The sequence below is a fragment of the Scyliorhinus torazame genome, chromosome 15, assembly GCF_047496885.1.
Source record: "Scyliorhinus torazame isolate Kashiwa2021f chromosome 15, sScyTor2.1, whole genome shotgun sequence".
In the NCBI taxonomy this organism is placed as follows: Eukaryota; Metazoa; Chordata; class Chondrichthyes; order Carcharhiniformes; family Scyliorhinidae; genus Scyliorhinus; species Scyliorhinus torazame.
The window spans coordinates 155,412,899-155,429,374 of NC_092721.1; the positions used below are offsets into that span (position 1 = coordinate 155,412,899).

Below are 16,476 nucleotides of genomic sequence, written 5' to 3' on the forward strand. Positions count from 1 at the left end.
GTGGCTCCTTCCAGTAGCCGTTGGCGGACGTACGCAGACTTCATGCCCGTAACGTAAGCATCTCGGATTAAAAGTTCAGTGTGCTGGACTGCCGAAACCGCCTGGCAGTCACAGTTCCTACCTCGGATGTGCAGGGCACGCCAGAAATCGTCCAGAGACTCCCCGGGGATTTGCTGTCTCGTGACCAGGAGGTGCCTGGCGTATACTTTATTAATTGGTCGAACGTAGTGTCCCTTCAGGTGGTCCATCGCTTCAGAGTAAGTGGGCGCATCCCGGGTGAGGGGAAAAATGTCAGGGCTCACCCGTGAATAGAGGACTTGGAGCTTCTGCGAGTCCGAGGGTTCCTCAGCGGATGTTCGGAGGTAGCTTTCGAAGCAGGCTAGCCAGTGGTCAAAGGCGGACATAGCGTTGGCTGCTTGAGGTCTCAGCTGCAGGCGATCAGGCTTGATGCGGAGATCCATCGTTTAAAAAAAAATCTTTGCTCAATAAATTTTTGCCCTATCAATTACCACAAAGACGAGAGTAGTGGAATAATCAAGACTTTATTGAGCAAAGATGTTGTGCCTCCTGTAGCTGGAACCAGAATGGGAGCAGCACCGGCGAGCACACACATTTATACACCGCCTACTGGGCGGAGCCAGCAGGCAGGGATTTACCCATGTACCTCTACTATACGGGCAATGCCGTAATACATGTAAAATACTACTAGTAGTGACTACCACACAGTATTAATGTAAGCCTTCTTGTGACACTAATAAAAATTATTATTACATCTCTGCTTTCACCACCACGGGGACCAGGAGATCTGGTGTTTTTGACTGATTTTGAAAGTAAATACATCATTTTATTGCGAATAAACCTGATCAGCACTTTATTGTATTTAACCCGTCTTGCTTATCTCGAGGTTCCAAATCTCTAAATTGGAATGACTAAATCTCCCTTTGAATCATTTGGACTAGACAGCAGCATTTAGTGTTCTGGGCGGGAGGAGGAGGTGTACCTTTAAGTGTTGTTTGGTGCTGTGCATTGACAGGTGAGAGCAGCGTCAGGTTACTAAGGCTGAGCGAGGAGACGGCAATGGTTCCGCTGGAAGAAGTGGCTTAAAACTTGTCCTCATCTAACATGCGGTCCATTGCCCAGGAATAGCTCAGAGATCAGAAACTGGCAACAATGCCGCTGGGAAAGAAAGTGCGGCCAAGTTCCGCCGCTGGCAAGCTGGAAACTTACGCCATAAGCAGGTACTTTTCTAATGGACGTCCACAAAAGACATTCGTGTCAAACGTCATTCAAAAAGTGGCTGTCACGGGATAGCTGCAGCGTGAGGGGGCTGTAAAGTGCGGGACTCTGCAGGATGTATCTCCGAATAGAAATGTATGGATCCGCTTCTTGTGAAATTAAAGTGTCAGCTAAGCATTTATTTGTCCAGTGTTGTGTAGATGCCATTCGCTGTTGTCAGGGTAGCCGAGGCTCCTCTCCAGTGTCTGGGCAGTATTTTCACCTGGCAGGCGATGAACTGGGTCATTCCCAGTCAGTAAGAGGCTGGGGTCATGTCGCCCAGTACGGGAGGGTCTTGAGCTACTCCACAGTTTTTAATTTGGGTGTAGACCCGAAACTGTTTCGAGGTGGAGGTGGTTCTTTAAAACCTGAAGGAGAAAGAATTGTCCTGGCTGATTTCTCAACCAGGGCAGGGGGACGTCTCTGGGAACTCCCGAAACTGCATGGTGAGCCATTCAGCAAAACATTGGACACTGACCACATCATTCAATGAAAGCAACCCCCATTCGGGATTTAATGATTCCAAGGCAGCACTTTTGTCTATCACTTGAATTCAAGTCGTCGTTCAGCCAATCTCCTTTCAATTGGCTGGAAGACCAGGCACCGATACATTTACATATGAATCCACGATTTGCAGTTTCCTGGCGCACGCCGTTAGTGAGACTTCCCCCTTGCCCATTTACTCGCTATGATGCTTTTTGCCACAAGCTGTTGAAAGTGCGAGGTGGCAACTATCAGTGAGGAAATCTGGGAGCTGAGTAAAATACAAGTAACCGTGTCTGGATTGAGAAATGATGTAAGAATTGGGGGGGGGAGGGGTCAATTTCACATCAGGGCACAATGAGAAATAAAAAGAGATAGGATGAAGAGAAAAGAAGCAGAAAGGGGAAACAATTTACATTTAAAAATCTCCAACAACAATTAAAAACCTGAAGGAATGAGAATTCACAGTTGTAGTGGTTAATTTTCAGTGCCAGAGAGATTGGCAGCAATTAACACAGTGTACGGTCGCACAGTGGTTAGCACAGTTGCTTCACAGCTCCAGGGTCCCATGTTTGATTCTCAGCTTGGGTTACTGTCTGTGCGGAATCTGCACATTCTCCCCGTGTCTGCGTGGGTTTCCCCCGGGTGCTCCGGTTTTCTCCCACAGTCCAAAAATGTGCAGGTTAGGTCGTTTGCAATGCTAAATTGCCCTGTGGACCGGTTGCAGCAGTATGCGAATTGCAGTGGATCAAGGCGTGCTGGGAGTATGGAGGTGATGCGCTTCATGACCAACCTCTCGAAGCACGTCATTACGACTGATGTCAGGGCCACCGGACAGCAGTAATTGAGGCATGTTGCCTGGTTCATCTTTGGCACCAGTATAATGGTGGTCTTCTTGAAGCAGGTGTGGACCTCGGAGCGGAGTAGGGACAGGTTAAAGATGTCCGCAAACACATCTGCCAGCTGGTCCGCGCAGGCTCTGAGTGCAACCAGAGATCCCGTCCGGACCGATCGCCTTCCGAGGGTTCACTTTCAGGAAGGCCGATCTGACATCGGAAACTGTGATGGTGGGTATGGGTGTGATATGGGCTGCTGGGGCACTTGACAGCGGATCGTTGGTTTCCTGCTCGAATCGCGCATAGAATGCATTGAATTACTTCACACTGTGCAATGCATGCCAATTATGAGAGAGTCAATTAAATGCACCTTTCGCAAAGCTACCAATAGAGTAGCTGGTCTCAGACAGCAGACAGAAACTTCAAATTTCTCTGTTTAAACACGCACCAGCTGTTACCTGGAGTTGCTGGAGCATTTGTACCTCAGTTTATGGCAAACCAATGTGCTTTACCATAATGTGACCAAGTCACAGAGATGCTGAAGCAAAATACTGCAAATGCTGAAAATCCAAAATAAAAATGGAAAATTTTGGAAAACCTCTGCAAATCTGGTACCATGTGTAGAGTGACACATAATTAATTAGTTAATTGGATTAGGCCAGTTTTCAGAGGCTAGATTCACAGTATAAAAGTGGTCCAGCTACAGTGCAGACTTTGTTTGCACTGAGTGCTGAATTTGGTTCATTTGAGTGCTATAGTGAGAGTTTGGTGACTGAGGGAATTAGGTGAGGAGTGAGTAAGGTGCTCCTTTCATTTCATTTCGGCAAAGAGCGAGAAGGGAGCCAGGAGTTTACAGAGAGTGCAGCTGACTGGGAGCAGAGTCGGAGGGCGGAGGTCCAGTTGGTCCACAGGGCAGCTATATTCTGTAAGGTAAGAGGGGATGGAGGCTACAGCAGTTGCACGCTCCTCCTGTAGGATGTGGGTGGTGAGGGATACCACCGGTGTCCCTGCTGACTATACCTGCGGGAAGTGCACCCAACTCCAGCTCCTCAAAGACCGTGTTCGGGAACTGGAGCTGGAGCTGGATGAACTTCGGATCATCCGGGAGGCAGAGGAGGTTATAGAGAAGAGTTACAGGGAGGTAACCACACCCAAGGTACAGGACAAGAGTAGCTGGGTTACAGTCAGGGGAAAGAAAACAAACAGGCAGCCAGTGCAGGGATCCCTCATGGCCGTTCCCCTTCAAAACAAGTATACCGTTTTGGATGCTGTTGGGGGGATGACCTACCGGGGGAAGGCCCTAGCGGCCAGGTCTCTGGCACTGAGTCTGGCTCTGGGGCTCAGAAGGGAAGGGGGGAGAACAGAAGAGCAATAGTAATAGGAGATTCAATGGTTAGGGGAATAGATAGGAAATTCTGTGGTTGCGAACGAGACGCCCGGAAGGTATGTTGCCTCCTGGGTGCCAGGGCCAGGGATTATCATAGATTATCATAGAATTTACAGTGCAGAAGGAGGCCATTCGGCCCATCGAGTCCACACCGGCTCTTGGAAAGAGCACCCTACCCAAGGTCAACACCTCCACCCTATCCCCATAACCCAGTAACCCCACCCAACACTAAGGGCAATTTTGGACACTAAGGGCAATTTAGCATAGCCAATCCACCTAACCTGCACATCTTTGGACTGTGGGAGGAAACCGGAGCACCCGGAGGAAACCCACGCACACACGGGGAGGATGTGCAGACTCCGCACAGACAGTGACCCAAGCCGGAATCGAACCTGGGACCCTGGAGCTGTGAAGCAATTGTGCTAACCACCGTGCTGCCCCTCGGATGTCTCGGATCATGTCTTCAGGATCCTTAAGGGGGAGGGGGAGCAGCCAGAAGTCGTGGTGCATATTGGTACCAACGACATAGGTAGGAAAAGGGGTGTGGAGGTAATATACGAGTTTAGGGAGTTAGGCTGGAAGTTAAAACCCAGGACAGACAGAGTTGTCATCTCTGGTTTGTTGCCGGTGCCACGTGATAGCGAGGCTAGGAATAGGGAGAGAGTGCAGTTGAACACGTGGCTGCAGGAATGATGTAGGAGGGAGGGCTTCAGGTATTTGGACAATTGGAGCGCATTCTGGGGAATGTGGGACAAGCGGAACGGGTTGCATCTGAACCCGAGGGGCACCAATATCCTGGGAGGGAGGTTTTCTAGTACTCTTCGGGAGGGTTTAAACTAATTTGGCAGGGGAATGGGAACCGGATTTGTAGTCCAGCAACTAAGGTAGCCGATATTCAGGACGCCAAAGCGTGTAGTGAGGCAGTGGGGAAGGGAACACTGACAAAGGAGAGTACTTGCAGGCATGGAGATGGGTTGAAGTGTGTATACTTCAATGCAAGAAGCATCAGGAATAAGGTGGGTGAACTTAAGGCATGGATCGGTACTTGGGACTACGATGTGGTGGCCATCACGGAAACTTGGATAGAAGAGGGGCAGAAATGGTTGTTGGAGGTCCCTGGTTATAGATGTTTCAATAAGATTAGGGAGGGTGGTAAAAGAGGTGGGGGGTGGCATTGTTAATTAGAGATAGTATAACAGCTGCAGAAAGGCAGTTCGAGGAGGATCTGCCTACTGAGGTAGTATGGGTTGAAGTCAGAAATAGGAAAGGAGCAGTCACCTTGTTGGGAGTTTTCTATAGGCCCCCCAATAGTAGCAGAGATGTGGAGGAACAGATTGAGAAACAGATTTTGGAAAGGTGCAGAAGTCACAAGGTAGTAGTCATGGGTGACTTCAACTTCCCAAACATTGAGTGGAAACTCTTTAGATCAAATAGTTTGGATGGGGTGGTGTTTGTGCAGTGTGTCCAGGAAGCTTTTCTAACACAGTATGTAGATTGTCTGACCAGAGGGGAGGCCATATTGGATTTGGTACTTGGTAATGAACCAGGGCAAATGATAGATTTGTTAGTGGGGGAGCATTTTGGAGATAGTGACCACAATCGTGTGACTTTCACTTTAGTAATGGAGAGGGATAGGTGCGTGCAACAGGGCAAGGTTTACAATTGGGGGAAGGGTAAATACGATGTCAGACAAGAATTGAAGTGTATAAGTTGGGAACTTAGGCTGTCAGGGAAGGACACAAGTGAAATGTGGAACTTGTTCAAGGAACAGGTACTACATGTCCTTGATATGTATGTTCCTGTCAGGCAGGGAAGAGATGGTCGAGTGAGGGAACCATGGTTGACAAGAGAGGTTGAATGTCTTGTTAAGAGGAAGAAGGAGACTTATGTAAGGCTGAGGAAACAAGGTTCAGACAGGGCGCTGGAGGGATACAAGATAGCCAGGAGGGAACTGAAGAAAGGGATTAGGAGAGCTAAGAGAGGGCATGAAAAATCTTTGGCGGGTAGGATTAAGGAAAACCCCAAGGCCTTTTACACATATGTGAGAAATATGAGAATGACTAGAGCGAGGGTAGGTCCGATCAAGGACAGTAGCGGGAGATTGTGTATTGAGTCTCAAGAGATAGGAGAGGTCTTGAAAGAGTACTTTTCTTCAGTATTTACAAATGAGAGGGGCCATATTGTTGGAGAGGACAGTGTGAAACAGACAGGTAAGCTCAAGGAAATACTTGTTAGGAAGGAAGATGTGTTGGGCATTTTGAAAAACTTGAGGATAGACAAGTCCCCCGTGCCTGATGGGATATATCCAAGGATTCTATGGGAAGCAAGAGATGAAATTGCAGAGCCGTTGGCAATGATCTTTTCGTCCTCGCTGTCAACAGGGGTGGTACCAGGGGATTGGAGAGTGGCAAATGTCGTGCCCCTGTTCAAAAAAGGGAATAGGGATAACCCTGGGAATTACAGGCCAGTTAGTCTTACTTCGGTGGTAGGCAAAGTAATGGAAATGGTACTGAGGGATAGGATTTCTGAGCATCTGGAAAGACACTGCTTGATTAGGGATAGTCAGCACGGATTTGTGAGGGGTAGGTCTTGCCTTACAAGTCTTAATGAATTCTTTGAGGAGGTGACCAAGCATGTGGATGAAGGTAAAGCAGTGGATGTAGTGTACATGGATTTTAGTAAGGCATTTGATAAGGTTACCCATGGTAGGCTTATGCAGAAAGTAAGGAGGCATGGGCTAGTGAGACATCTGGCCAGTTGGAAAACGAACTGGCTAACCGATAGAAGTCAGAGAGTGGTGGTGGATGGCAAATATTCAGCCTGGATTCCAGTTACCAGTGGCGTACCGCAGGGATCAGTTCTGGATCCTCTGCTGTTTGTGATTTTCATTAATGACTTGGATGAGGGAGTTGAAGGGTGGGTCAGTAAATTTGCAGACGAGACACAGATTGGTGGAGTTGTGGATAGTGAGGAGGGCTGTTGTCAGCTGTAAAGAGACATAGATAGGATGCAGAGCTGGACTGAGAAGTGGCAGATGGAGTTTAACCCTGAAAAGTGTGAGGTTGACCATTTTGGAAGGACAAATATGAATGCGGAATACAGGGTTAACGGTAGGGTTCTTGGCAATGTGGAGGAGCAGAGAGATCTTGGGGTCTATGTTCATAGATCTTTGAAAGTTGCCACTCACGTGGATAGAGCTGTGAAGAAGGCCTATGGTGTGCTAGCGTTCATTAACAGAGGGATTGAATTTAAGAGCCGTGAGGTGATGATGCAACTGTACAAAACCTTGGTAATGCCACATTTGGAGTACTGTGTGCGGTCCTGGTCGCCTCATTTTAGGAAGGATGTGGAAGCTTTGGAAAAGGTGCAAAGGAGATTTACCAGGATGTTGCCTGGAATGGAGAGTAGGTCTTATGAGGAAAGGTTGAGGGTGCTAGGCCTTTTCTCATTAGAACGGAGAAGGATGAGTGGCGACTTGATAGAGGTTTATAAGATGATCAGGGGAATAGATAGAGTAGACAGTCAGAGACTTTTTCCCTGGGTGGAACAAACCATTACAAGGGGACATAAATTTAAGGAGAATGGTGGAAGATATAGGGTGGATGTCAGAGGTAGGTTCTTTACCCAGAGAATAGTGGGGGCATGGAATGCACTGCCTGTGGAAGTAGTTGAGTCAGAAACATTAGGGACCTTCAAGCAGCTATTGGATAGGTACATGGATTACGGTAGAGTGATATAGTGTAGATTAATTTGTTCTTAAGGGCAGCACGGTAGCATTCTGGATAGCACAATTGCTTCACAGCTCCAGGGTCCCAGGTTCGATTCCGGCTTGGGTCACTGTCTGTGCGGAGTCTGCACATCCTCCCCGTGTGTGCGTGGGTTTCCTCTGGGTGCTCCGGTTTCCTCCCACAGTCCAAAGATGTGCAGGTTAGGTGGATTGGTCATGATAAATTGCCCTTCGTGTCCAAAATTGCCCTTAGTGTTGGGTGGGGTTACTGGGTTATGGGGATAGGGTGGAGGTGTTGACCTTGGGTAGGGTGCTCTTTCCAAGGGCCGGTGCAGACTCGATGGGCCGAATGGCCTCCTTCTGCACTGTAAATTCTATGATAATCTAGGACAAAGGTTCGGCACAACATCGTGGGCCGAAGGGCCTGTTCTGTGCTGTGTTTTTCTATGTTCTATTAATGGGTGGGATTGTCTGGTCTCCCCGCAATGTATTTCCCTTTGATTCACCCCACACCACCAGGAAACCCAGGGCGGGGGTGCGCAATCAGCGGGACCAGAAGTAACCATGGTTGGTGACCATTAACTATTCCTCAGAGAACCATAAATAGAAAGGAAAGGGTTTGCCTTGTCCAGCAGTCAGTCGCTCTGTAAATTTTACCTTATATTTGGCAAGTTACCACCATTTCCAATCGTATCTCTGGTAGTATGGGCAGTAAATTTATTTCCCTCTATCTAATCACTGATGCTCCTAATTCCCTTGGAAAGGGCACCCCACCTAAGCCCACACCTCCACCCTATCCCCATAACCCAGTAACCCCACCTAACATTTTTTGGACATGAGTGCAATTTAGCATGGTCAATCGACCTAACCTGCACATTTTTGGACTATGGGGGAAACCGGAGCACCCAGAGGAAACCCACACAGACACGGGGAGAACATGCAGACTCCGCACAGACAGTGACCCAAGCGGGAATCGAACCTGGGATCCTGGCGCTAAGAAACAACCACTGTGCTACCGTGCTATTGTGCCGCCCACTGTACTTCAGTGCAATACAAAGTGCGAACTATATTGTCAGAGTTCACACTTCTCAAATGAAGTGTTAAACTGATGTGTGCTCAGGTGTAAATGTAAAATAGTCCACGTCATAATTTTGAGAGGAAGTACTCCTGGCATCCTCAACAATGTTCATCCCTTAACCAAAGTTATTTCCTCAATTAAGGGGTAAGTTAGCGTGGCCAATCCACCTACCATGCAGATCTTTGGGTTGTGGGGGTGAGACCCACACAGACACGGGGAAAATGTGCAAACTCCACATGGATTCTGACCCAGAGCCGGGATCGAACCCAGGTCCTAGGCGCCGTGAGGCAGCAGTGCTAACTACTGCACCACTCTGCCACCCTTCCCTTAACCAAAGTTGATTATTTGCTATGTATGGTCACTTGCTGTATTCAAAACAGCTGCAAATTGACTATCAGTCCTCATTAACGCACATTGACAGGAGTGACAGCTTCAGGGGTATGCTACATGCTTCAAATTGAGAATGTATATTCTTACACAAAGTCTTTTTCACAGAATTGCCACATGTAGAATCATAGGATCCCTACCGTGTAGAAGAGGCCATTCAGCCCACTGAAACTGCATGGACCCTCCGAAAGAGCACTCTATCCTGACCCATGTGGGTTGTGCAGATACTTGTCTCTTAGCAGCGTTCTTGGTAGATTCTTGAGATCCTACATTTTTATCCTTTGGTGACTTTCCACCTTGTTTTGACACTGGGCATTGCCTTCATCTTTTTTGGCACCTCTAATTTTGATTACAACCAACACTTGTCAATGAGAGTAACCTTCTGTCGATCCTAAAAGCACTATGTAAATACAGGATGTTGCTTGCGAGATGGAGAGCAGATCAATGCATATTAGTCCTTTCTTTCCCTGTCTCTTCTTTCCCCAGTGAGGTTTCTAGCAGCACATCCTCATCAAATTTGTCTTTCTTGTTCATCACTTCATTCATCAGCAGAAACAATTGCCCTGGTCTCCCCAACTCGTTTGTCCTTCTTTAAATGGCTCATGATGGCATTTTACTGCTGATGATCAGGATGATTGCTGCGATCTCTTTGATATCCTACTATGTGGGCTTTAAGGTTCATGTTTAAAAATGGATTCAGAAAAACTGTTAGCCAGCCGCTCTCAGAAGCCTTGGGTAATGCTCAATAGCACTAATAAAGCAATTCTTGTCTTATATCCGTAAGACATTCCAGATGCTTCACTGTCAAGGTTATTCATGAAGGCCTTGCCTTGAGGTCTTAGTGATCCTCGTTAAATCACCACCAGTCAGCGCTCCCCCCCCCCAAAGGGGAAAGCAGCCTATGGTCATCTGGGACTATGGCGACTTTACTGTTTTACTGTAAAGAAGATTCTGAAGCAAAAGGACATTATTGTTCACTTATTAAGTTTTCATTGTGTTGCAGCATTTTCCATAACATCAGACCTGCCACTCTCAAGCCTACAACATCTAGGATTAGATCTTCACAGCCGCGTGCGAAAACATCCATCCCAGCAACCAGAAGTGGGCCCACGCCCAACGAGTGGTTTTCCCAGGTGGATGAAAAGGAGCAGCCGGAGTGGTTGGAGTGGGAGCTACTGAAGCAGCAAAACAAGAGGCACTCGGTGGGACCCGCCCAGAACCTGGCAGCAAATGAAAATATACATAGGTTCGGGGACACCCTAAAAAGCCTGAGAAAGGGCAAGGTAAAGAAAATAAGCCTGGAAATTGAATAAATTTCTGAAATGGCACTAGGTCGGTGATGTGCCGTGTTTGGTGAAACAATTGCTTAGCACTAGGTCTGACTGGGTTGACATGGTTTGATTTCTGACGTGTTTGATACTTTATGCAACTTTCTCACCTCTTGTTCTCATTTCGCACTGCTTTTGAGCAATAGAATCTAGAAATCCTTGTACAATTTGTTTTTCAGTGCTATAGGTGTGGATTGATTTGATGCAGCTCATGGCTTGATATAGGGCGGCACATACCCAAAACGTCCAGTAGGGGATGGGTGGGGGGTAACTTTCAACTCTCCTTATCCAGCAGCCACGGTTTGGGCAGACAATTAAAAACGAATAGCTGGCTCATTTGCCCAAGTTGGCTCTGGGACGACAAATGGCGTACAGAGCTAACTGCTAATATTAGAAAAAGAGGCTGCCACAGCAGTTGAACGTGGTCCTGTCACTGACCTGTTTTGGCTCGTGGAACCTGGGCTGCACGTGGATCATGCCACTGTTCTGGGGTGATCCAATTTCAAGGTCCCTGTGCCTCATGAAGTATTTGATACCTGAATGTTGTCTAACCCTGCTATCTGCAAACTCATCACTAACAAGATAACTCATCGGATCCTTTTAAACTGATCATATAAATGTGACTCATAAGAATCCGTCATGAAATGAAAATAAATAGAATTTTCCCACCACACTTGAGGTGCATTTTTATGTGTGTCCTCTAGTTCTGCATTCTGTCATGGGAAATATTAACCCAAATGGTGAGAAAGGAGCAGCGAAGCAGTTAAAATGGGGCCCATCCACATACAGCTCTGTTTCTGTTAATTCCCCATTTTAACACAGCTGGTTTTTGTGGTGTGCCACAGGGATCAGTGCTGTGGCATCAACATTTTATATAAATGACTTGGATGAATTGACTGAAGGTATGGTTGCTAAATTTGCTGAAGACACAGAAAGTTATTTGTGTCTTCCCCTTTGAAGATTGAACTAAAGTATTTGTTTAATTACTCTGTAGGCTCCTTTTTCTCTCTTGTAAATTTTCCCGCTTTGGATTGTGAGGGACCTACATTTATCTTCACTAATCCTTTTCTTTTTACATGCAGAAGCATTTACAGTCAGCTTTTATGTTGCTTGCGAGTTTACTCTCATGCTTTATTTTTTCCTTCTTAATCAATCTCTTTATCTCCTTTGCTGAATATGGAACTGCTCCCAATCCTAAGGCTTGTTACTTTTTATAGAAACTTTATATGCAGGAATGAAGAGGTTGTCTCACGAGGAAAAGTTGGGCGGGCTAGACTTGTTCCGCTAGAGTTTAGAAGAGTACGAGACAACTTGATGGAAACATATTGGTCGGAATTCTCCGTCTATTCACCGTGGTGGAATCCTCTATTCCCGCTGCAGAGGATGGAGTTTTGGCTGAATGCCAAATATTCCGTCCTTGCTGGTAGCGTTGGCGGGGCGAATTTGGATCGGAGAATCCTGGCTATAAAATCCTGAGGGGACGTGACAAGAGGATGTGGAACGGATGTTTCCTCTTATGGGAGAATCTAGTACTGGGGGGTCACTATTCATTTAAGACAGAGATGAGAAATATTGGCTCTGAGGGTAGTGAGTCTTTGGAACACTCTTCCTCAAAAGGCAGTTGAAGCAGAGTCTTTCAATACTTTTAAGGCCGAGGTAGATAGATTCTTGCTAAGCAAGGGGGTGAAAGGTGATTGGCGGAAGGTGGGAATGTGGAGTGAGGTTACAATCAGATCAGCCATGATCTTATTGAATGGCAAAGCAGGTCCTGCACTTAATTTGTATGTTTGTCTGTTCATATGCTGGTGGGAGCCTGATTGATAAATACAAATAGAGGTCCCATGGCATATATGGGGTTCCAATAGCATCTCAACCTAGTGCTGAACCTAGCACTGACCATGGCTGCCCTTGCCAAGTCAAATTGTTGAGAAACCAACGAGGCTCCCCAAAGGAAATTGAAGCAAACTTGCTTTAGCGGGATTGGGAAGAACAGGAGTTCTCCTCCGAGCCCGAAGAGGAAAATTTGTTGCTCTGTGGATTTGCCAACCCACCTCCACCCAGCCACGAGATCATTACAACTTGAACCACTTTGCTCCAATAACCTTCTGTTGCAGTAGTGAATCTTCCGCCCTCCCTCCCCTCCCACCCGGGTTGTGCAGACCTTTGGTTCCTCATCTACCTTGTTTTTTTATTCTTAGCTTACTCCTCGTTGCAGGCCTCGAACAGGGTCTGGGACAGGCTGACAACTTGTCCCCAAGTATCCAGGAAGCCTTCCTCCGACCCTCGGATGGCGTACTTAATCTTCTCCAGGTGGAGAAATTCCGAAAGGTCAGCGAGCCAGTCTGCAGCTGTGGGTAGTGCTGCTGATCGCCAGCCGAGCAGGATTCTCCGGCGTGAGATTAGGGAAGTGAAAGCAAGGGCGTTGGCCCCCTTCCCCATGTGTAACTCTGGCTGCTCCGATACCCCGAAGATTGCCACTATCGGGCATGACTTCACCCTCACCCCCACAACCTTGGACATTGTCTCGGAGAAGGCTGTGCAGAACCCAGCAAGCTTGGGGCAAGCCCAAAACATGTGGGTGTGGTTGTCCGGGCCCCTCTGGCTCCGCTCACATTTATCCTCCACCTCCGGGAAGAACCTGCTCATTCGGGTTCTGGTCAGGTGCACTCTGTGCACCACTTTGAGCTGCGTTAGGCTTAGCCTTGCGTAGGAGGAGGTGGAGTTCACCCTGCTCACTGCTGCGCTCCAGAGTCCCCACCCTACCTTTGTCCCCAGTTCGCCCTCCCATTTTTGTCTGGTCTCGTCCAGTGGTGTTCGAACTCTGTCCAGTAGTTGTTCGTATATTTTCCCACATCGCCTCCCCCCCCTCGCTGCTTGTGCCTATCAGGTCCTCTAGTAGTGTGCTTTCTGGGGCCCCAGGGTACCCTACTGTCTCTTTATGGAGGAAGTGTTTTATTTAGAGGCGTCTAATTTCCTGTCCTTTTGCTAGTTTCCATTTCCTCGTCAGTTCGTTCAGTGTCACCAGTCTGCGCCCTACGTAGAAGTCCCCGACCATCAGTGTGCCCCTGTCCCGGCTCCATCATTTGTAGGTGGTATCTAGCATGGCTGGGGGGGATTCAGTGATTGCTGCAGATGGGGGCCATGGGGGACATTTTAGTTATCCCGAAGGGTTGTTTCAACTGGGTCCACGTTCTCAGCGTGGCTGCTACCACTGGGCTCGTTGTGTACCTTTGTTGAGGGGGATAGGATGCTGTTGTAGCCAGGGCCCGGAGGGTTGCTCTTTTACAGGATGCCCCCTCCATTTGTATCCAATCTGTGTCGGGTTCTTGTACCCATCCCCTCACTCTTTCTGCCGTTGCTGCCCAGTGGTAGTATTGTAGGTTTGGTAAGGCCAAGCCCCCTTTGATTTTCCTTCTTTGCAGTGTCGATTTGGGAATTCTCGGGTTCTTAACCCCACACAAACGCCATGATTAGACTGTCTACATTTTGGAAAAAGGCCTTGGGGATGAACATCAGTATGGATCTAAACAGGAAGAGGAACCTTGGCAGTACGTTCATCTTGATCGTCTGCACTCTCCCCGCCAGGGAGAGTGGGAGTGAGCCCCACCGTTGAAAGTCTTTTCTTACTTCCTCCACCAGGCTGGTCAGGTTCCACTTGTGGATCTTGTGTCCAGTCTCTGGCTATCTGGATCCCCAGGTAACGGAATCTGCTCTGGGCCATTTTACACAGGAGCCCCTCCAGCTCTGTCCTCCCCCTTTTGGGTTCACTGGGAATGCCTCGCTTCTACCCAGGTGAAGCTTGTAGCCAAGAGGTTTGGAAACTCTTTCAGTATTTGCAGTATTGCCTTCAATCCCTCCTGTGGCTTCGAGACATAGAGGAGCAGGTCATCTGCATAGAGTGAAACTCTGTGCTCCCTGTCTCCTCTCCGGATTCACTTCCAGCTTTTTGCATCCCACAGGGCTATTACCAGGGGTTTGATTGCTGGTGCGAACAAGAGTGGGGACAGGGGGCAGCCCTGTCTTGTTCCTCTCTGTAGCTGGAAGTATTCAGAGCTGGTGGTGTTAGTTCGGACACTTGCTTTGGGAGCGTTGTACAGGAGCCTCACCCAGGCGGTGAATCCCGCTCCTAGCCCAAACCGTTCCAGTACCTCGAGGAGGTAGCTCCATTCGACTCTGTCAAAGGCCTTTTCTACGTCCAGGGAGACGATCACCTCTGGTGTTCTCTCGTGGGGGTTGGAGGGGGCGTTATTAATACATTCAGCAGCCTCATGATGTTCGCTGTGAGCCGCCTACCCTTGACAAAGCCCGTTTGGTCCTCTGCGACCACCTCTGGTACGCAGCCCTCCAGCCTTTTGGCCAGGACCTTTGCGAGTATTTTTGCATCCACGTTCAGCAGTGTACAGTCCCCGGTAGAATGTCTCAAATGCTCGATTGACCTCCTTTGGTTCTGTTACCACTAGGCGGCCAGCCTTGGCTCCGTGTTCATAGAAGGTCCCCTGTGTCTGGTGGAGTTGGTACACTGCTTTCCTAGTGAATAGCAGGTTAAAGTCCATTTGCAGCTTTTTCCTCTCCGCCAGCAGTTCTATGGTTGGGGCCTCGGAGTATATTCTGTCGACTTCCAGAATGGAGTCTACCAGTTGTTGCCTGATCACCCTCTCTTCCCTATCTCTGTTGCCTTGTCGGCTATGATCTCTCCTCTAATCACGGCCTTCAGTGCCTTCCAAAATGTGGAGGGTGAGACCTCCCCGTTTTGGTTGTTACTAACGTGATCGCCTATGGCCCGCGATGTTTTTTGGCAGAAAGCCTTGTCGACCAGGAGGTCCGTGTCCAGCCTCCACGTGGGGCGCTGGGCACGGCCTGTCTCCAACTTCACATCCATATAGTGTGGAGCGTGGTCGGAGATAACGATCGCGGAGTACTCCGTTCCCGTGATCCCTGGAAGCACCTATTTCCCCACTGCAAAGAAGTCAATACGGGTAGTATACCTTGTGTACTTGTGAAAAGTATGAGAATTCCTTTTCTCCCGGGTGCAGGAACCTCCATGGGTCCACCACCCCCATCTGCTCCATTAATGCTCCTAGTTCCTTCGCATTGCTAGTCTTTTTCCCCGTTCCGGGGTTTGATCGATCGGTCAGTGGGTCCTGCACCCATAATCAGTCGGTGTGTGTCAAGGTCGGCGATTTCCGCCATAGTCTTCCTTATGAATTCTGTGTCGTCCCAGTTGGGTGCGTACACATTTGCCAGTATGACCGGTGCCCCTTCCAGGACACAGCTGACCATGACGTACCGTCACTCTGGGTCCGTAATTGTCTTGGTTTCCGTAAACCTCGTCCTCTTCCTAATTAATATTGCCACCCCCACTAGCCCTCGTCCCGTAGTATGTGTGGCACGTCTGTCCCACCCAGCCCTTCCTTACCAGCCGTCGGTCCTTCTTCCTCAGATGCGTCGTGTCTCTTGTAGGTAGATTATGTCTGCTTTAGGTTTCTTAGGTGGGCGAAGACTCTGGATCTTTTCACTGGGCCGTTGAGTCCCCTTACATTCCAGGTAACAATCCTGGTGGAGGGGTTTCTGACCCCCCCGGTCCTGCGGGATCACCCATACTTACCTGGTGGGCCCCCCTCTGCGCTCCAGGGTTTCCCTTTGTTATGGGGCCGTCCAAAATGGCCATGGTCGCCGCTCTCCCCATGAGGTCGGGTCCCAGTGCTCCAGGGTTTCCCTTTGTCCAGGAGCACCCAACATGGCCGCCAGCCATGTGTACGCCACGTGGGTGCGCCCCTGCACTCCAGGGTCTCCCTTCGCCCTGAGGCCCACCCGAGTGGCTGTTTGCGGCGCCATCTTGGTTCCTCACCCTGCTCCGTGCCCGCCGAGGCCTATGCCTGTACTGCTTCTCTACCTCCCCATTCTCTTTGCTTCTCTTTTGTTCTGCGCTCTCCCCCGACTCCCCTAGCCTTCGTCCCTCTGTCCCTCCCTGTGCT

At 48.8% G+C, this 16,476-nt stretch overlaps 1 protein-coding gene across 3 annotated transcripts in view; it reads left to right on the forward strand.

The window, feature by feature from the left end:
- Positions 1-1,097: 1,097 nt before the first annotated feature.
- The window catches only part of wdr95 (WD40 repeat domain 95), a 220,449-nt gene continuing 205,070 nt past the window's right edge, over positions 1,098-16,476 (forward strand). For 2 of the 3 annotated variants that reach the window (XM_072476980.1, XM_072476981.1), the window contains exons 1-2: positions 1,110-1,238; positions 10,177-10,456. In XM_072476980.1, coding sequence (XP_072333081.1) covers positions 1,171-1,238; positions 10,177-10,456 — 348 coding nt within the window. In that variant the 5' untranslated portion in view covers positions 1,110-1,170. Of the gene's footprint in view, positions 1,239-10,176; positions 10,457-16,476 lie in introns of all 3 variants that reach the window. The other variant, XR_011935212.1, reaches the window with a different exon arrangement.